The 22,208-nt window shown below is 43.7% G+C and overlaps 1 protein-coding gene across 2 annotated transcripts in view; it reads left to right on the forward strand.

The window, feature by feature from the left end:
- NOD1 (nucleotide binding oligomerization domain containing 1) overlaps positions 1-14,961 on the forward strand; it is an 87,815-nt gene extending 72,854 nt beyond the window's left edge. For both annotated transcript variants that reach the window (XM_055420936.2, XM_055420937.2), the window contains 3 exons: positions 277-360; positions 5,298-5,381; positions 13,851-14,961. In XM_055420936.2, coding sequence (XP_055276911.2) covers positions 277-360; positions 5,298-5,381; positions 13,851-13,923 — 241 coding nt within the window. In that variant the 3' untranslated portion in view covers positions 13,924-14,961. The remainder of the gene's footprint in view (positions 1-276; positions 361-5,297; positions 5,382-13,850) is intronic.
- The last annotated feature ends 7,247 nt before the right edge of the window (positions 14,962-22,208 follow it).

A 22,208-nucleotide genomic window follows, 5' to 3' on the forward strand; every position in this document is an offset into this window, starting at 1 on the left:
CTGTCTTCTGTGAAATCCGAGAGCTCGGCAAGGATGGAAGGGAGTATGGGCTCCCCGACAACAGCAGGGCTAAGCTTGGGTGAAGGATTTGCACTAGAAATGAACCTCCATTCATTGTCTTTGAGGCTCAGAGGCTGGGTTTGGAGTCTGGCTGTTTGCTGAGTTCTCAGCAAGTGATTAGCAGCATAAGCTGGAGACGCCTGGGCCAGGAACTCAATGAACAAAGGGTACCAGGTAGGACTGACTGCCCTGAGTCCACTCTTGTTTTTCTTACAGGCTCACTAAAAATGAACTTGATGATGAAGTGGCAGAGAGCTTTGCAGAGATGTTGAAAGTCAACCAGACATTGAAACATTTATGGTAATTCAGATTTCAACACTGTGCTTTAAAAAAAACTTTGACATAAAATTAACATACCATAAAAGTCACACTTTTGAAGTGTACGATTCAGTGATTTTTAGCATATTTGTAGGTTGTGCAGCCAACACTACTCTCTAACTCTAGAACATTTTACCTAACCACCTCCCCTACTCCTCAAAAACCTGTATGCATTAAGCAATCACTCCCCATCCTTCCTCTCCCTTGGTTCCTGCATGCGTGCTAAGTCACCTCAGTCGTATCCGACTTTGTGACTCTATGGACTGTTGTAGCCCAACAAGCTCCTCTGTCCGTGGGATTTAGCATCTGCTAATCTTATTTTCAGTCTCTGTGGATTTGCCTTTTCTGGGCATTTCATAGAGATGCAGTCATATGATGTGGGACCTTTTGTTTCTGTGTTATTTCAGTAGCATAAGTTTTCTTTTTTTTTATTTTTTGGTTGGTTTTGCCATACATTGACATGAATCTGCCCCGGGTGTACATGTGTTCCCCTTCTTGAATAAGTTTTCAAGCTTCGTCTACACTGTAGCGTGTATCGGTACTCCATTGCTTTTTATGGCTGAATATTCCATTGTATGGATAGTCCACGTTTTGTTTGTCCATTCATCACTTGGTGGACATTTGCACTGTTTCTACTTTATGACTGTTATGAATAATGTTACTGTGAACATTCGTGCATGTTTGTGTAACCATATATTTTCATTTCTTTTGGGTATATACTTAGGAATAGAATTTCAGGGTTATATGGTTATTTTGTTAACTGCTAAACTGTTTTCCAAAGTGATTATGCTGTTTACATTCTCACTAGTCATATATGAGGGTCACCATTTCTTCACATCCTCACCAACACAGGTTATTGGTCTTTTGGGGTCATACTATCCTAGGGGATATGAAGTGCTGTCTCATCGTGGTTTTGATTTGCATTTCCCTGACACTAACAATGTTGAGTGTCTTTTCATGTGCATATTGGCCATTTGTATATCTTCTTTGGAGAACTGGCTCCACATTCTTTGTTTATTTGTAAATTGGGTTGTGCTATGGTAAGTTGCTTCAGTCATGTCCGACTCTTTGCAACCCTTTGAACTGTAGCCCACCAGGCTCCTCTGTCGCTGGGGATTCTCCAGGCAAGAATACTGGAATGGGTTGCTGAGCCCTCCTCCAGGGGATCTTCCCCACCCAGGGATCAAATTCTTGTCTCTTACATCTCCTGCATTGGCAGGTGGCTTCTTTACCACTAGTGCCGCCTGGGAAGCCCTAAGTTGGGTTGCTGCTGCTGCTGCTAAGTCGCTTCAGTTGTGTCCGACTCTGTGCAACCCCATAGACGGCAGCCCACCAGGCTCCCCCGTCCCTGGGATTCTCCAGGAGTGGGTTGCCATTTCCTTCCCCCATGCATGAAAGTGAAAAATGAAAGTGAAGTTGTTCAGTCGTGTCTGACTCTTCACGACCCCATGGACTGCAGCCTACCAGGCTCTTCCATCCATGGGATTCTCCAGGCAAGAGTACTGGAGTGGGGTGCCATTGCCTTCTCCGCTAAGTTGGGTTATGTGCCTTTTAATTTCTGAGTTGTTAGGATTCTTTAAATATTCTAGATGTGAGACACTTACTAGATAGATGATTTGCAAATATTTCCTCCCTTTCTGTAGAGTTTTTCAGTTTTGCAAGTATTCCTTTTCAGTTTCTTCACAGTGACTTTGAAGCACCAAAGTCTTAATAATTTTGATGGAGTCAAACTTATTTTTTCTTCAGTTGCTTGTGCTTTAGGTGTCTTACTAAGAAATGACATTTAGGTCCTTGATTCATTTGGAGCTCATTTCTGTGTATGGGGTGAGATTTGGGGTCCAGCTTTATTTTATTGCATCTAGATAATCAGCTGTCCCAGCACCACATGTTGAAAAGAATCTTTCCTTTTGAATGGTCCTGACACTTTTGTCAAATCAGTTGACCATAAATATGTGAGTTTATTTCTGGACTTTCTATTCTGGTTGAGCCATATGTTTATCCTTATGCAAGGACCATACTGTCCTACTTATTGTAACTTTGTAATAAGTTCTTGAAAGCAGGAAGTGTGTGTTTCCAACTTTGTTCTTCTTAATATTGTTTTGACTATTCTGGGTCCCTTGCATTTCCACATGAATTTTAGATCATCATGTCAGTTTCTATATATATATAAACCCAGTGTGTCATTTTTACATCTGTTTTTTTTTCCTTTTCTTTCTGACCTGCAGACTTTCTTTTATGCCCTTCCCTAGGTGTCAGGCCAGCCTCTCCAGGGAGAACACTGTTAGGAGAGGGCTAGAGAGTGAGTCTTCACTCTTTGTGCGAGCACAGACCACACTGGCCAGGGTGAAGGTCGCCAGTGGGCCTGAGCACTGCCAGGCTTTTTAACCTCTCCTCCTACCCAGCCTCTTGCCAGGTCTAGGCGGCAGGCAGCTCAGCCTACCTCCAGCAAGGCGTAGGTGGTGCCAGTGGTCACAACCATGGAAGGGGTCACTAGGAAATAGCAGAATTGAACTGAATGCAGAACTCTGTGCCCACTTCCAGGTTCTATTTTTGCTCCTTTTACAAAAAGTCCAAGTCACACTGTGGTCATGCTTACCAGAAGGTTACCACCACTGCACCAAGACCAGGGGCCCCAGTTTGTGGGAGATGTGGCAGCAATCACTGGGTCCTGGCTACAGCGTGGCTGCCTATTCCTGTGTGTGCCTGGGCAGGAATAGTGGCAAGAACTTGCACTGGGCACCATGGTAAAGACTGAGAACTACTTCATACCCATCTTCCTATTGAAACTCACACAGTCAGGGTTGTGGGGTCTCTTACAGTTATTCTCATGTTATAGGTCAGGCAACGGAAGAACAGAGAGCTTCTTCAAGGATATCTAGCTGGAAGGTGGGGAGCAGGTGTAATTGTATATGGGGAGAGCTTTTAACCATGCTATACTGCTTCCTTCTAAGGGATTGGCTTAATTTCTGAAATCGCCTCAGTCATGGTAATACAGGCCTTCATCTTCCTCATACAGCTGCCTTCTTGGATCAGTGCCCAAAATTTCTAAAGGTCAGGTGCATTTGCAGCCTTTATCTACAAAAAGCCAGAGTAGAGGCGTGAACCTGTGATGATTTAAAAAAAAAAAAGTAGACATATCACTGACTTGTGCTGCATTTTTTTCCTGGGTGGGCTAGAAGCACAGCCTCCCAGGGGGAGCAATTCAGGAATTGTTCAGGCTTCTCAGCTCTATCTGAAACCTTTGTTTCATTGAGTTACTGTTACCTAACATAATGGGGTATACTCCTAGAGGCCCCAGTATGGATGCTTTTCCACTGGGACCCATGAATAGTTCCCCCTCCCTCCCTCTCAGATGTTGGATAGGACATGGCACCATTTTGGAAGCCTTTTCCCCCCGGCAAAGAAGAGAATGCCTAGTTCTTTAAAAATACTTAACTTTAAAAGCTGCCTTGCCTTGCTCCAGCCACCTGGAAGGAGATAGCAGACTGCCTGTTTCCAGATATGTTCCTTAGAATTTGTTGTTCAGACTGGTAGTCTCCAAACAATGAAAAGTGTCAAGCACACATGCATATATATGTTCATGTAGTAAAAGTACCTACATGTGAATATACAGATCTATTACGCTCATGCTAAAAATACACAGAAAAGTTAAACATTAAAAAAAGTTATTGATGTATAATTTATATATTAATACAATGTTTAATTTCTGCTGTCCAGCATAGTAAATGAGTTATATATTTAAAAAAAATTTTTAAGTCTTTACTGAATTTGTTATAATATTGCTTCTCTTGTTTATGTTCTGGTTTTTTGGCCACAAGGCATTTGGAGTTTTAGCTCCCCAACCAGGGATCAAACCTGCATCCCCCTCAATGGAAGGCAAAGTCTTAAATCACTGGACTGCCAGGGATGTTCCCTGCGTATTGCTTTTAATATTCTTTTCCATTATGGTTTATCACAGGATTTTGACTGTAGTTTCCTGTGTTATATAGTAGGACCTTGTTTATCTATCCTGTATATAATAATTTGCATCTGTGAATCCCAGATTCCCAGTCCTTCCCTCCCCACCGTTCCTCCTCGTTGCCAACTACAAAGTCTGTTCTCTCTATTTGTTTTGCAATCTCTTTTTATTTTGTAGATAGGTTCATTTGTATAATATTTTAGATTCCACATATAAGTGCTATCATACAGTATTTGTCCTTCTCTGCTTAGTATGATATTCTTCTTAATGACTGAGTAATAGTTCAGTGTGTGTGTGTGTGTGTATATATATACCACATCTTCTGTATCCATTCATCTGATGGCTATTTAGATAGTTGTTTCCATGTGTTGGCTATTGTATATAGTGCTGTGTGAACATAGGAGGACGTATATATTTTTAAATTATAGTTTTATCTGGATATATGCCCATGATTGGGATTATTAGATCTTATGGCAACTCTATTCTTAGTTTTTTTTAAGGAACCTCCATACTGATTTCAATAGTGGCTGCACCAGTTTACATTCCCACCAACAGTGTAGGAGGATTCCCTTTTCTTCAAATCCCCTCCAGTAGTCATTATTTTTAGACTTTTTAATGATGGCCATTCTGACTAGTATGAAGTGGTACCTCATTGTGGTTTTGATTTTCACCTCTCCAATAATTAGCGACACTGAGCATCTTTTCATGTGCCTGTTGGCCATATGTATGTCTTCTTTGGAGAAATGCCTATTTAGGTCTTCTGCCCATCAGAATAAACATTTTAAAACATGTCATTTATTCTCATGAGTCTGATCTAGACAATATTTGCTACACTGAGAGTTAAATGGACTCAGTTCTTCCTGACCCTGTCTTTCATTCCATCATACCCTTCCAACCCCCTAATGACATGGACAGAGTTCATCCAGTATGACTTGATACAAAAGATATGTTTTTCTTTCAGGCTTATCCAGAACCAGATCACAGCCAAGGGTATTGCCCAGTTGGCAGAGGCATTACAGAAGAACACTGGCATAATGGAGATCTGGTAAGACTGATCTACCACTTTTTGTAGTGATAACAACAGTGATTATTTACTTAGCACCATTGACTGTGCGCTATGCACAATGTAAGGCAGTGTGCATTTATTTCTCATCTTTCCAACAATCTGTAAAGTAGGTAGTACTGTTTCCATTTCACAGATGTAGAAACTGAGGCCCAGACCCAGGTCACACCTAAGAGGAGAAGCTGAAATTCAGCCAAGGCTGTGACTTCACAGTCAGGACTCTCTTCTGCAGTCTCCCTGTCCTAGATTGTACAGGGGCAGACAGACTGAGAATTGATTCCCACTGAGAGATGGCCTGGAGTCTGAAGCATGTTCTTTTCCTCTCTGGGCTTCCAGGCTGTATTTGAGCTGACTATACTCTTTTCCAACTTCCTGTTTCTCTTCTGAGGACTCACTTATGCCAGCAGAAGGAAAGCCCATGGCCTGCCTTACTGCAGTGTTGTGCCCCATTCCATTTCTCGTGCCTCCCACGGGACACATGTAGCTCCCCCCTTCTCCTGCAGGTAGAACTGGGCCCGGAGTATATTCAGGGGGTGAGGGAATGTGTGTGTCCCACTAGTAACAGAAAGGGCCCTGACTGCCTCAGTACTTACGTAACCGAGTTGAGAACAGAGGGCCCCTGTGTCCTTGAACCCAGACCCCCCAAGAGCTCTGGAATTTGCTCTCTGCCCCAGGCCTGGCCTGAGACAGCCCAGCAGAGTGTGAGGCTCAGACCAACATGGAAAGCCTGGCAGGGACCAGAGCCAGCTTCCCTTGGAGGACAAGAGACCACAGGAGTTCATGCTCCATCCAAGGCCCTGAGATCCATGGAGCAGCCTTGCCATGACCCAAACCCTCAGTGCAGGGGGTAGTTACTCATTAACTACAGTATTTTCTTCATACTGGGGAGAAGAATTTCATAGCCCCAAAAATGTAAGTCAAGGTACAGCTTGCTCCCTGACCTTGGCTGCTAGAACGGTGTTTTTAAAAATTTACTTTAGAACTCCTTCAGTCAGTTCAGTCACTCAGTCATGTCCGACTCTCTGCGACCCCATGAATCACAGCACACCAGGTCTCCCTGTCCATCACCAACTCCCGGAGTTCACTCAAACTCATGTCCATAGAGTCAGTGATGCCATCCATAAATTGGTTGGGTAGGTTGTAACTAGCATTATTTAAAGAATGACATGGAGTAGGACACCAGAATGCTGTGTGCGCATGATGAGGTACTTCATAATCTAATTTCAGATGTGGGTGTGTATGTATAGATGTGTGCCAGCATTGACGCTGGTTCACAATGTAAAATGTGCTTATTTGGAGGCAAAGCCAAAAAGCATTTGAAAACATTATGCTTGAGAAGAGAGCCCAGGCTCCAAACAGATTGATGGAGGGGCTGTGGCAAGTCGTCTTCAAAGCCAAGCCTACTCCTCAGCCAGGAATCCTTTCCTAGAAGCACCCCTTTTGCTGCTGACTCTGTTGTTTGAAGACAGCAGATAGAGGTGGGGAGAGGACAGGAGACCAGGCTGAAGGATAGTCTGTGGACCACAGCTGGCTTCCACTCCGCTCAGTGACTGGTTAGGATGGTTTAAGGACATGCAGCTGCTTTAATTCTGACTAGCTTGAAATGGACTGCCAAAGACCATTGTTCCTACACAAAGAACTATTTGTATAGGACTAAGTATCAGTCTTTATGAATGAGGCATTGGTGTCAGGAGGATCAGAAGAGAGGACAAGGAGGAAGTCTCGGGCGCTGGCCCAGGAGTATCTTCACTCCAATCCCTGGCTCATCCCAGAAGTCTCACTTCATGGGCTGCCAGGGCTGGGGTCAGGCTCTGCCCAGGGTCACCACTGGCAGCAGTTACCTTGGGCCATCTCCTCGGACTCTTTATCTGTAATGACATTTATGTCTGCCTCATCCCTGTTCAAAAAGAACTTGAGATATGAAGTCCCTCCCTGAGTTATGCCTTCAAAGACAAATTAGCAGTGTTCAATGACCCGGTGTCATAAATTATAGCACTTACCCACACTCTGTTGTAAGAGCTTTCTGTGAGGCTGTCTCCTCCAGACTCTGAGCTTCTTGAGGGTAAGGCCTCTGTCATGGTCACTGCAGAGTCCCCAGGGAAAGCACTGCATCTTAATTTGTTGAATAACAAATGAGTGCCAGGTGCTGTGCCAATTCCGAGAATCGAGTGGTGAGCAAGATAGACCTGCCCTCATGGGTTTACATCTAGTGAGGAAGACATAGTAAAGGAAAAAATTATTCAAGTAATTATTTAATGACAATCATGACGAGTGCTGGAGAGGGGAAAGCTGAGAAAGGAACCTAATACAAAGGAGGTTTCAGGGAAGGTCTCCTGAAGGAAGTGGCATTTAAACTAAGCCATGAAGGACGAATAGCAGATCATTAGCTGAGGTGGGATGAGAACGTCATGTGCAAAAGTTCTGAGGCAGGAAGGAACGTGGTACCTTTGAAGAACAGTATGGAAGAAGAGCCACAGGAGGTGGAGGTTATAGGGTGGAGACTAGACCATGAAAGATCTATGGGTCCTGTTGCATATTTTTGGCGTTTATCCTAGAAGCAGTAGAAAGTCATAGAAGGGTTTCAAGCAAAGAGGGATATGCTCAGAGCCACACTGTTTAAAAAAAAACAAACCATCCTGACTCCTGCAGGAAAGTGGACTGGGAAAGGCCATGTCAAGGGACAGTTAGTAGGACAGCACTGTGGGCCAGAGAAGAGGTGATAGGTACTCAGATCAGGACGGTGGTGGGGAACATATGGAGAGGTTCCAGGGAGCTGCGCTAGGGACATTTAGGAAACAAAACTTCCTGACAGAATATGAAGGCGGGGAAGGTGTTAAGGTTAACCTCCAGGTTACTAACTTGCATAGCTGGAGGAAGAGTGGTGCCATTCACGGAGCTAGGGAACCCTGGGGAGAGGTGCCCACTATGAGGTACCTGGGAGGCATCCAGATGAAAATGTCAAGCAGGTAAGATGCTCCGGAGTAGAGAGGTCTCGCCCAGGTCACTGACATACAGATGAGGCCAGGGATAGATGAGGTTCTTCTGGGGAAGAGGGCCGGGCCCCAAATCCTGGAGGAAATCCATTATTTACAGGTTATGTGGAGGAGAATATAAAAAACGAGATGGAGTGATCAGATATAAATATCAGAGAATGTAAATATCAAGCCAAGAAATGGATGGTAGTGTTTCAAGGAGGAGGAAGAAATGCCTGTGAAGATCAAGAAAGATAAGGCCTGAATAATGTCATTTAAATCAGTTTTATAGAGGCTATTGGTGATCTCAGACCCATTCCATGGAGTGACGGTAGCTCCATGAAGGGATGTATTTTTTTAATTGGATTATGGTTGCTTTACAACATTGTTAGTTTCCACTGTACAACAGCGTGAATCAGCTATGTGTATATATATATCTCCTCCGTCTTGGGCATCCCTCTCGGTCATCACAGAGCACTGACATGAGCTCCCTGTGCTGTACAGCAGCTTCCCAGAGCTATCTGTTTTGCATGGTAGTGTGTATATGTCAATGCTACTCTCAATTTGTCCTACCCTCTCCTTCCTCACTGTGTCCACAAGTCAGTTCTCTGTGTCTGCATCTCTGTTCCTGCCCTGCAAATAGGTTCACCAGTACTGTTTCTCTAGATTCCATATATATACATTAATATATTTTTCTGACTTACTTTACCCTGTAAGACAGACTCTAGGTTCATCTGCATTGTTACAAATGACCCAATTTTGTTCCTTTTTGTGTTTGAGTAATAAAGAGGGAGAGTGAAAAGGTTGGCTTGAAGCTCAACATTCAGAAAACGAAGATCATGGCATCTGGTCCCATCACTTCATGGGAAATAGATGGGGAAACAGTGGAAACAGTGTCAGACTTTAATTTTTTGGGCTTCAAAATCACTGCAGATGCTGATTGTAGCCAGGAAATTAAAAGACACTTACTCCTTGGAAGGAAAGTTATGACCAACCTAGACAGCATATTAAAAAGCAGAGATATTACTTTGCCAACAAAGGTCCGTCTGGTCAAGGCTATGGTTTTTCCCATGGTCATGTATGGATGTGAGAGTTGGACTGTGAAGAAAGCTGACCGCCGAAGAATTGATGCTTTTGAACTGTGGTGTTGGAGAAGACTCTTGAGAGTCCCTTGGACTGCAGGGAGAGCCAACCAGTCCATCCTAAAGGAGATCAATCCTGGGTGTTCATTGGAAGGACTGATGCTAAAGCTGAAACTCCAATACTTTGGCCACCTCATGCGACGAGTTGACTCACTGGAAAAGAGTCTGATGCTGGGAGGGATTGGGGGTGGGAGGAGATGGGGACGACAGAGAATGAGGTGGCTGGATGGCATCACCGACTCGATGGACATGAGTTTGAGTGAACTCTGGGAGTTGGTGATGGACAGGGAGGCCTGGCGTGCTGTGATTCATGGGGTCGCAAAGAGTCGAACACGACTGAGCAACTGAACTGAATATTTCATTGTATATGTATACCACATCTTTATCAATTTGTCCATGGACATTTAGGCTATTTTAAGTAGTGCTGAAGTGAATCCTGGAGCACACGTATCTTTTTGAATTATTGTTTTCTCAGAGTACATGCCTAGGTGTAGGATTACTGGGTCCTATGATAGTTTTTAGTTTAAGGAACCTCCATACTGTTCTCCATAGTGGCTGTATCAATTTACATTCCCACCAGCAGTGCAGGAGCGTTCCCTTTTCTCCATATCCTCTCCAGCATTTATTATTTGTAGATTTCTTTTGATGATGGCCATTCTGACTGGTGTGAGGTGATACCTCATTGAAGTTTTGATTTGTATTTCTCTAATAATGAGTGATGTTGAGCATCTTTTCATGTGTTTGTTGGCCATCTGGAAAGGATTATTATCAAACAGGTCATCAAGATGGGGAGCTCACCTCCTCACACAAACACATTGAAAATACATCCAAGTGTAGAACAAGTCTCATGGAAAACTGGAAACTGGTAGGAGAACTATACAACCAAGGCTACAAGAAAGATTCCCATGTAATCAGGTAGGATGGCACCCCAGGAAGACCACCACGTGGATACTTGCCCTGGGAAGTGAGTGGGTTGAACCAGAGACTGGGTGTCCCAGTCCTGGGCTCTTGTGCCTCAGAGGAGACAAGCCCCCTTGGCTGCTTGGAGAACCAGTATGACAGAGAGAAAGGCTGGAGAGCCGAGACTCCACTTGGGAGGAGCGTGTGGGTGCTTTCTTGCCACCAGACAGGGCAGAAAGAGGTCTGCCCTAGCAGCTGCCACCTCACTGTGCTCCCAAAGCCGAGCTTAGCAAACACCCCAGGCCCACTCACTCCACACCACAGATTGGCACTAGATCTAGGGACACAGATGTGGCCCCAGGAGCCTGCTGGGTGGTTGCTAAAACAGCACTAACAGAGCAGCTCAGATGTCTGATGGCAACTCAGCCGCTTCAACCATAATGCCATGACCCCCACTGCGAGCCAAGCAGATGCTCCAGCCTCTCCATGCCACGACCTGGCACTAGATCTGGCATGACCTTGGGCTGCCTGTGAGACGTCTACACAGGTGGTGCATCAGACCTTTGTAAACGCACAAGCCCCAGTGCAGGGAGAAGGGAAAACATACACTTACAGGGAACAGAGCCAACTCTATAGCCCAGCGCTCAGGGCATTGCTCCAGCAACTCCAGAGCAGCACCTGCCCTGTGTGATGGTCACTGAGCAGAGAGGAGGCCCACATCGCCTCCTGTGCAGGTTCTAGCTCTTTCAGTTCTAGCCACACTCCATAAGGTGAGGGTAGCCAGCACACCCTGAAGAAGACATGGCTGGCATCCACAGTCAAAGCCAGTCCTCACACCAGAGACGCTGGGCACACACGGGCTACATAGGGATGCTCACATCAAAACACCGCTCCATGACCACAATAGATTACTTTTCTCTTTGTCAGTGAATTTAGGTGAAACAGTTAAGTAAAAGGAAAAAGCAGAGGAACTACTCCCAGTTGAAAGAGCAAGAGAAACCCCCTGGAAAAAGTAATGACATAGAAGTAATTGGTCTTTTTGGTAATTTTTAAAAATGCTGACTGCATGAAGAAAAAACTGATCTAAGCACAGATCATTTTAACACAAAGTATAAAAAGATCTAATCAGAAATTCAATTTCTGAGATAAAACTCACTGTATAGCAGACTAAATGACACAAATCCAAATGATCTGAAAGGTAAAATAATGGAAATTAACATAGCAGACAGAAAGAAAATGAACAACATAGAAATAACATAGAAAGAAAATGAAAAAAATGAAAGCAACATAAGAGATCTATGGAATAATATAAAATGTGCCAATATCTGCTGTGTAAGGATTCCCTGGTGGCTCAGAGGTTAAAGCGTCTGCCTCCAATGCGGGAGACCCAGGTTCGATTCCTGGGTCGGGAAGATCCCCTGGAGAAGGAAACGGTAACCCATTCCTGTATTCTTACCTGGAGAATCCCATGGAAGGAGAAGCCTGATAGGCTACAGTCCACGGGGTCGCAAAGAGTCGGACATGACTGAGCAATGGAATGGAAGGATTCCAGAAGGAGAAAAGAGAAGGGAATAAAACATGTATTTGAAGAAATTATGGCTGAAAACTTCCCAAAACTAAAGAAGGGAACAAATATCCAGGAACAGGAAGCACAGAAGGTCCCAAATAAGATGAACCCAAACAGAACCACACCAAGACATACCATAATTAAAATGGCAAAAGTTACAGAATTCTAAAGGCAGCAAGAGAAAAACAGTTCTTTACAAGGAAATCCCCATCAGGCTATCAGCTGATTTCTCTGCAGAAACCTTGCATGCCAGAAGTATTAATAGCATGATATAATCAAAGTCTTGAAAGGGAAAAATATCAACCTAGGATACTTAATCCCAGGGAGATTATCACTTAGAATATAAGAATTTCTCAGAGAAGCAAAAAGCAAAGAATTCACCATTACAAAACCTTCCCAAAGAGAAATGTTGAAGAATCTTCTCTAAATGGAAAGGAATCTATAGGAAAGGGAAAGTTCCAATAGGAAAGGCAAATATATACTGAGGATTGAAGATCGCTTAAACCAGTACATGGATTAAAAATGAAAAAATTGCAAAATGACTGTAACTACACTAAACAATAAAGGGATAAGCAGGGAGATATAAAATATGACATTAGGAATTAAAAATGTAGCTCTAAGGCAAAATGGATAAATGCGAAAATAAACAAATGGGGCCTGATTAAACTTAAAAGCTTTTGCATAACAAAGGAAACCCCTGAAAAAATGAAAAGGCAACCTGCAGAATGGGATAAAATGTTTGCAAATGATGAAATTGACAAGGGGTTAATGTCCAAAATATACAAACAGCTCATACAACTCAACATCAAAAGAACAGCCCAATTAAAAAATGGGTAGAAGACCTGAATAGACATTTTTCCAAAGACAATTTACAGATTCCCAGCAGGCACCTGAAAAGGTGCTCAGCATTACTAATTATTGGAAAATGCAAATCTAAACCCAATGAGATATCACTTCACACCTGTCAGAATGGCCACCAACAAAGTCTACAAATAATAAATGCTGGAGAGGATATAAAGAAATGGGAACCCTCGTACACTGTTGATGGGAATGTAAATTGGTGCAGCCACTATGGAAAACAATATGGAGGATTCTTTAACAGCAGAACTACCATATGATCCAGCAATTGTACTCCTGGGTATATATATCCAGAAAAAGATAAAACACTAACTTGGAAAGATATATGTACCCCAGTGTTTACAGTGGCACTATTTACAATAGCCAGGACATGGAAGCAACCCAAGTGCTCATCAACAGATGACTGGATTAATATGTGATAAACACACGTATATGTACACGTACATATAGATGTACACACACATATGCACAATGGAATATTACTCAGCCACAAAAAGAATGAAATACTGCTATTTACAAAGTGGATGGACCTAGAGAATATTATGCTAAAATAAGTCACAGAAAGACTATTATAATAATCAGATAGATGTGGAATCTAAAAAAATAATACACATGCCTGTATATATGCAAAACAGAAAGAGACTCACAGATATAGAAAATGAACTTGTGGTTACCAACAGGGTGAGGAACAAATCAGGGTATGAGATTGACATATATATAAATTACTATATTATAAAATAAGAATATATTGTGTAGCACAGGAAATTATACCCATTATAATAACCTGTAATGAAAAATAACATGCAGAAATACTGAATCACCATGCTGTACACCTAAAATTAACACAATACTGCAAATCAACTATACTTCAGTTTTAAAAAAGAAAAAAGTGTTTGACAGATCGTGTTCCTTAATATCGGGGTTGTGTGAAGCATGAGAGTGTGTTCGGAACACATGTTGGGAAGGTGTATACAGTAGTCCCTCACTTACTTGTGTTCTTTTTCTCCAACAGCTTAAATGGAAACTTGATAAAGCCAGAGGAGGCCAAGGTCTTTGAAGATGAGAAGCGGATTGTCTGTTTCTGAGGGGATATTTTCCCGTGGGTGGGTCTTAGCCCTGGGGGCAACTCAGTGGCTTCGCCTGTCTTGGATGGCGGCATCCAGGGTCTGCTGAGGTGGGACTTCTAGGAATCCTGTCTTCATGATGCAGATCATGTGGGCCCTCTGACTGGCAGAGTCCCTGAGTAGCTGTTACAATTCTGCAGGAAAAGCATGAGCCATTTTAGTGACTGTAAACATTCTATAAAGAGATGTTAATGCATAGCCATGATTATTTAAATCTGCAACTAGGGGAACTTAGAGCTCATACAGATGCCTGCCCAAAGGCTCGGGGGAGCGAGTCAGTCACTGCCATGTTCACTGAAGAGTTGAGGACATGGTGCAAAGTTGGTACCACGTTTCTTGGGGGGCACAGGTGCTCAACAAAGGAAAGTATTTTACCTGAAATATTGTCTTCCTCCTCAGTACCTCCCCAAGTGTTGATACTATTCACACCTCACACTGGACACTGAGGGGGTGCAGTGTAGGGATTTGACTCCTCCAAGGCTCTGTAGGGAGTTGGTGCCAAAGGAAGGCCCCACCATGGGCTTTTTGTCTTAGTCCTGGAGTCTCACCATCTGCTGACAAAGATGGCAGGATGCCCTCTTCACCAGTCTGAGGGACAGGACAATGTCTTCATAATACTGAGGCTCCACTCAGGGCTTTCGTGGGATGGGGCTGACCTCCAGAAGGCTGATGCTATGGGCTCTGCCCCAGGAAGAAGAATCAGTACCGTCTTCCAAAAGGAATAAAGGCCTCGTGTGCCCTTGTGTCCATGGCATCCAAACTGGAGCTTCTCTCTCACCCTGTGGAGAAAGGGAAGTCTCCTCCTGCCCCTGAGCAGTTCTGAGGGTGGCTGTGTTGGAGGCAAGGCTCAGAGTCGCTGAAACTCGGCTGGGAGAGCATGTGAGACCCCTGCCACCATGGCAGGCATGTGGTGGATGCTAAATGGGGGGAAGGAGGAGGTTTTACCAGATAACTCGTTTGTTTGCCAATTCATTTGTTAGTAAAATACTGAAACACTCATTATTTCTAACTGAGTTCAGTTTAGCTACTCAGTCGTGTCTGACTCTCTGCGACCCCATGAACTGCAGCAGGCCAGGCCTCCCTGTCCATCACCAACTCCCGGAGTCCACCCAAACCCATGTCCATTGAGTCGGTGATGCCATCCAACCATCTCATCCTCTGTCGTCCCCTTCTCCTCCTGCCCTCAATCTTTCCCAGCATCAGGGTCTTTTCCAATGAGTCAGCTCTTCACATCAGGTGGCCAAAGTATTGGAGTTTCAGCTTCAACATCAGTCCTTCCAATTGTCTGAGTGAGGGGGTTTTAAAAAGGAAGTCGGCCTGGCAAGCACGCTGTGATCCCTTCAGAGGCACTTACTGCATTGGGTGGGGCCCCGGGGTGACATGCTGTGAGGGGAACCAGACGAGGGACAGTCAGAGGCATCCTCAGTGTGATCCTTCACAAATCCCTCCACCTACCAAGAGAAGGAAGAAGGCAGAGAAAGCATCTGAGGCCTCTCCATCTGACCGGAGGGAATATCTTGAGTCCCTGGTGGCTGGGGCCAGGGTACGCTGGCATAGCCAGATTTCATGGCCCTCACCACTGTTTCCTGATGGGCTGTCCCCTACCCTCCTTGGCTGTTCACAGGTAAGTAGAGGACCAGGGTGGGCTTGTACCCACTGTGGCAAGAGGCACTGAGCTGACGGGTAAGAGGGGGGCCGTTCACAGTACCTTGGAGTTGTCAGAAGTCCAGCCTGGCTTTATACAGCAGCCCCAGTTAAGAAGGGTATAATTGAACAAGTTAGCCCTGAAAGTTAGGGGGGAAATCCTGTACAGTCACTTGGTCACATGGGATCTATTATCCTAAGGTCCTGGCCACCCCAGATTTGGGTATCTGCTTAATAGTCACCACCACCACCCCCACCCAAGGGAGGACCTCTCTTCTAGAATATCTGAGCAGTAGATATGCCCAGATCACATAAAGGAATGAGCTCTTGGTGAGCTGAAGGCCAAGGGTGCTTAGAACAGACTTCAGACTTGCCAAATCAGAGAACCACACTTCCCAGCTGACAGATTCATATTTTATTATAAACTGCTGAAACTAAACTCTTGAGATTCTAAAATGAACCCAGAAACTACCAAATATTACTACTTTTAGAGACTATGAAAATTAAAACTGTTGCCTCTGAGGGAAACTGAATTTGTGTGGTATTGGGTTAAATTCTAACCTGGAAATACTTTGGTCTTCGATGGCAAATGGTAGATTTTCTTACAAAAGTGAAATTAGACTCCTAATTTGTTGGAAATTCACCACTGCCCATAGGTGAATTTCTCTGCAGAGAAATGGAGACTTGTCCTAATCAAGAAAAAGATAATATGAAATTGGCAGGGGAGTAGGGGAAGGAATTCCACAAACTTAGGATACAACTGTTTCCACAGGACATATTAGTTGATTTCAGGAAAGAAACCACAGCTTCCAAGTTTCAGACCTACATGTCCATGTTGACTTGGAACTTATAAAATAAGCCACGTAAAATCACTGTGGGGCTTTGGGCCACATCTTAAGATTGTCAGAATTTCAGTTTCTACCTTGAAAACGGAAATCCCAGAGTACTGACTTAACAAAGTTGTGAGGATTAAATGAGCTGCCGCATGGAGATCAGCACAATGCTGGTGCAGGGTCAATGCTCAATGAAAGTGAAAGTCGCTCAGTTGTGTCTAACTCTTTGCGACCCAATTCTCCAGGCCAGAATACTGGAGTGGGTAGCCTTTCCCTTCTCCAGGGCATCTTCCCAACCCAGGGATCAAACCCAGGTCTCCCGCATTGCAGACAGATTCTTTACCAGCTGAGCCACAAGGGAAGCCCAAGAATATTGGAGTGGGTAGACTATCCCTTCTCCAGTGGATCTTCCTGACCCAGGAATCAAATCAGGGTCTCCTGCACTGCAGGTGGATTCTTCACCAACTGAGCTATCAGGGAAGCCCTCAGTGCTCAATATACAGTATGATAACTTGGTTCAATCCCTAAATCAAAAAGATCACCTAGAGAAGGAATGGCAACCCACTCCAGTATTCTTGCCTGGGAAATCCCATGGACAGAGGATCCTGGAGGGCTATAGTCCATGGGGTCCCAAAGTGTCAGACATGACTTAGCAACTAAACAACAATTATAAAACCAATGTTTCTCATTCCTGCTCACAGTGGCATCCCCCGGTATCCCCTTGACACTCTTAGGCTTAGGAAACTTCCCAACAAGGTCAAATATAGAAGTTCTCAAATTCAAATCTAGAAGCATTCAACATTGAGCTTCCTGCTGTATCCTGACTCCTTCAGTGAAAAGCACAGCCGTGAGCTGTCATCATTCTTAGCGTTTACGTGTCACTCACTGAAGAGGGGAGGTGCATCCATGTCTTCACTGCACAGTAAGAGCAGAGCGAAGCTGGCACCGCCGCACAAAGCCAGGCCCACCAGCCTTTGCCAGGTGTCCCTTTCAGCTCCCCAACTGGGAAGGCACATTTGGCTCGTTGGTGTTTTGGTCCACTTCCAGGGGTGACACATGTCTATTTCCAGTAACTAATTGCTCACTTACAGGACTAAAAATCCTTGCTCTGGAGCTGAAAGGCAAAAGCATGACCATCATCTCAGGTCCATAGAGAGGAATTTTAATGAAAAGTGGAATTAGCTGGTAAGGAGGCCAAAGCTCATGCTGCCGCACAGATGGGCTGGCCGCAGAGTTACAGGGCCCAGGGGCCATCCCAGCGGGATTCTCACAGACTTAAAGCTGAATTAACTGCACCCAGACCAGCTTAAAACTCTTTGGAAGCACTAAGCACTAAAAAGATTGTAGGCCCCCAGTGATTTGTAATGAAATCAATGAATGAATAATAAAAAAAAAGATTTTAAACCACAGTAAATTATCAAATAAGTCAAGGATGCTAAACAAGTTTCTGATTTTCCCCATGCCTACTTAGGTGCTTTTTGGGGCAAATAACAAATATCAAAATTAAGTTGCTATTAGCGTTATTATAAGCATTATTTTTAAAATTTTAATATTGTGAGACTGCTTTTGTAATACAAACGTGACAGAGAGGAAACTGTCAAGGGAAAAATATTCGGGTTATTTTGATATTTGTTATTTGCCCCAAAAAGCACCTAAGTGCTCAGCAATATCAAAATAACCCGAATATTTTTCCCTTGACAGTTTCCTCTCTGTCACGTTTGTATTACAAAAGCAGTCTCACAATATTAAAATTTTAAAAATAATGCTTATAATAACGCTAATAGCAACTTAATTTTTGCATGTCATTTTTCCATATTTTGCCTACATGGAGACTTTTATTATGGTAAATTACATGTAATATACAATGTATCATTTTAATCATTTTTATACATTTCAGTGGTATAAACACATATGTTGTGTAACCATCACCAATGCCCATCTCCAGAATTACTCCTCTTGTAGAACTGAAACTCTATGCTCATTAAAGAATAATTCCCCCTGTCCCTACTCCTGGCAACCACCTACTACTTTCTTTCTCTATGATTCTGACTACTCTAGTTCCCTCACATAAGTGAAGCCATAGAGTCTTTCTGTGACTCTTTATTTCACTTAGCATGATGTCCTCAAAGTTCATCCATGTCAGAATTTCCTTTTTTAGGGTTGACTATTTTGACATCTTTTTATATAATCACAGTGAACATTTATAATTTATTTAATTTTCCCAGTTATTATTCTTTACAATTATCATTTGTATTCTATTGGTATGTTAATTTGCTTAATTATGTCCCAAGTGTTAGATATTCAGGTGTCCAGACTGCCTGTAGGGATGATTATTATAGACATTTCTATAGAAGTAAAAAAGTTTCTTTAGGATTATTTCTTTGGAGTGGGATTAGCAAGTCAAAGATTCTTGCTGTGAATTTTTATTAATTTTTTCAATCTACATGAATCCATCAGGTTTAGGAGTCTAATAAATGGTTTGGAAGTGGGTGGAAGTTAGAGAACAATGTACTATCTCCTTTGAATAGGAATGAGACTCCCTGCCTTAGACCTGTACCCTGGATGGCACCCAGGTCCTACCCGCACACACATGGATGTTACCGCCACAGGCGGGCCGTGGTAATAACTGCAGCTGCAGGGATGAATGAGTGGCCCTTATATTGGCATCTGTTCTCAAGTGGCACTAAGACAGTCACTTACAACTGAGTAAGTGTAGCTTCAAAATCAGTTCTCCTTGATTTTAAACATGCGTATGTGTGCATGTGTCTCTGCTTTGTCTAAAACCCCGTCTGATTGGTTCCATTAGCACTGGGTCAAGTGGCAACTAATTCTTCCCAACAACTCTATGAAGCAGGGATTACTTCCTGAGGGAAGAAAATGAGAACTAGTGAGTTTGGATATGTATCCCAAATTACTAATGAGAATGTGTATAAAAATGGGGGCTGGGGGTGGATTTCCCTTCAGGAAAGGGATTTTGGCAAATGTAGAAGGTTGGACTTGGTAATAGCTAAGATTCTGAGCTCACTTAGTTCAGCCTTCTTACCATGCCAGTGAGGACACTGGCATCAGAGAGCAAAAGTGACTTGCCCAAGGTCACACACATTATCTGTAGAGTGAGAACTAGAACACAGGCATTCTGGCTGGCTTTATTTTCTCTCTGTTTTGACAGTTTGTGACCTCCAGTTCATTCTCCAGTTGACCTTTTTTTTTTTTTTTTGCCAAGCCTATTAAACCTGATCCCAATCCACTAGGGCAAGTTAAACAAAATGAACTCTGCTCCGCAAGGACTTAGGTGGGGTGTCTCTAGTGTCGCTCTGGGAAGCCTGGTCTTATTTTCATATACCAGTGATGCGAAAAGCTCCAAGACTCGGGACTCCTGTTTTCAAGTCTCACTGACTGACGGTCTCAAGGCGAGGAACACCCTGGAGAATGTCGGGTGACCCAAGTCTGACTCTTCAAAGCCCACACATCCTCTGCCAGCCACAGCCATGGGACTGGACCAAGGAAGTAGGTGTATTCCAGAAAGCTGGAGAAGGTCGTACTGGGATTATTTCCATCACAAGAGGGCAGCACGTATCCAGCGATTAGTCCGTTACATAAGCGGCCTGAAGGATTCAACTGTCTAGGGGGTGCTGATACTGATCCAATGTTCTACTTACATAAAAATCCAAAGTACATGGTGTTAAGAGTAATTTCATTGTCAGTGCATTCATCCATGACTTCAAAGACAAGTTAGGGAGAGAAACAGCAGAATTACAGCCAGTTTTGTGGATACTGAGGGTCTGGGTTCAAATTCCAGTGCTGCCAGGACTTGTGTGACCTTGGACAATGACTTAGCTTTTCTGTGCTTGAGCTTTCCATCTGTAATAGTACTGCTCCCTTTACGGGGCTGTTTGGTTATGAGGAGTAAATTAATATTTTTATAAAGCACTTAAAACAGTGCCTGACGTGTAGTAGGGCTGTAGAGGTAGCAACATTTGTTATCTAATCAGACCTTCCCCCTCTAGCACGACCTTAATGAGCATCAGAGATAGGGCAAAAGAGGCGGCAGTGCTAAGCCTTCCCTCCCCACCTTGAGAGCCCCTCTGAAACAACACTGCCATTTTTGAACTGACAGCAGTCTAGACTTGTAAGCAGCTCAGAAACCAGAAGCTGAAGGCCGAATACCTATGAGATAAGAACTAAGTTTCCCAGGTGGCACGAGCAATAAAGAACCCTCCTGCCAATGCAGGCATACCTAAGAGATGCCAGTTCGATCCGTGGGTTGGGAAGATCCCCTGGAGGAGGGCACAGCAACCCACTCTTCTTGTCTGGAGAACCCCATGGACAGAGGAGCCTGGTGGGCTCTGGTCCATAGGATCACAAAGAGTTGGACATGACAAGTGACTTAGCATGCATGCAAGAACTAAGCATTCTTGACATATTGACACTGTCTCCATTTTTATTTTGTTAAGGAACTGCCTGTCCAGGTCCTATTCAGAAGCAGGGATTAAGAAAGCTAAAAGTCTATTTGCATTTTAATTTGATTTCACAGATGTTAGAGTGAATTATCTGGCGTTCTACACTAAAATCATATGGCTGAAGGTCATTTCTGTCTTTGATGTCAGCATGTGGTTCTGTGTTTCTAGCATTCTTTTCATCCACTTGGTTGACATTGCTACTGATCCCCCAGCCTCCAGCAGAAATGCATAGTGGCAGTCTTGAGAGCTAGCAGGAGAGAAGAGTAGTGATGGAGGGAGATCAGAACAGAATAGAAGGAGTGTGGAAGGTGGGTGGGTTAGCCACTGGAATCCTGACTCCCATCCTGATTCATACCCTCCTATTGCTGTGTCTTGTCCAGGAGCTGGCCATATGTGTTGGGACCCACCAGCCTGGCATCTTGGGCACTGCATTTGTACGGAGCCAGCAGCTCATCACCTACTGAGCAGCTCCAGGGAACGGCCCAGCTGCCCACCACTGCTTTTAGATCTCCCAGTGGGTACTCACCAGACAATGTGTGAGATCTTTTTCCTTCTGCTGAGTCAACACATATTCCCAAGAGGAGGGCCTGTTGGTGGTCAACATTATGCTTCCATCTGAATCATCTTGTCCAGTTTTCTCAACTTTTTTTCATTATCACCCCTGTAAAGAGTATTTTTACCTAATCCTCTCGTCCACCATAAAACTCTTAATACCACAAATATACCATATTTCTGTTAAGTACCCCGACTCTGCAGGCCATTGAATAGCTAAACTCTTTTTTCCCCATGAGAACCAATTTTTACCTCCTTAGGGGTGATATCCCTCCTGTTGATAGTCAAACCCGAGATAATTCTTGTCACCTTTGTCTACTCCAGGAACCCCTCTGTCAACCTAAAGGCTGTTGGCCTTTCTACACATTATTATTCAGTGTCTAATTCAAGAAATCTTAATGGGTATAAATTTAATTTTCTCATTCATTCTTTTCACTCTTTTATCTGTCCTGAAAATAATTTTATTCTATGTACAAAAACTATGCTTATGTTACTTTTTAAAGGGGGACAATCCAGCCCAACAGGGACAATTACAGTCTGAAGCATTCTGGCACCAGCAGCTTCAGAGATGAACTTCTATGGCATGTCCCCGGTGACTGCTGGCAGGCTCTGGGTAGATCTTGAGGCCGACCAAATGCACCTTTGCTGTTACCCACTTCTCATTCTCACTTCCTGGTTCCCCCACTGTTATATCCTTTCCAAGAAACTCAGGAATATCCAGAATTCCCCCTCTGAAAGAGAACCCAGGCCTCTGCCC

The sequence above is a fragment of the Moschus berezovskii genome, chromosome 3 (genome assembly GCF_049115385.1).
Source record: "Moschus berezovskii isolate FMDL1 chromosome 3, NW_MosBer_1.0, whole genome shotgun sequence".
In the NCBI taxonomy this organism is placed as follows: domain Eukaryota; kingdom Metazoa; phylum Chordata; class Mammalia; order Artiodactyla; family Moschidae; genus Moschus; species Moschus berezovskii.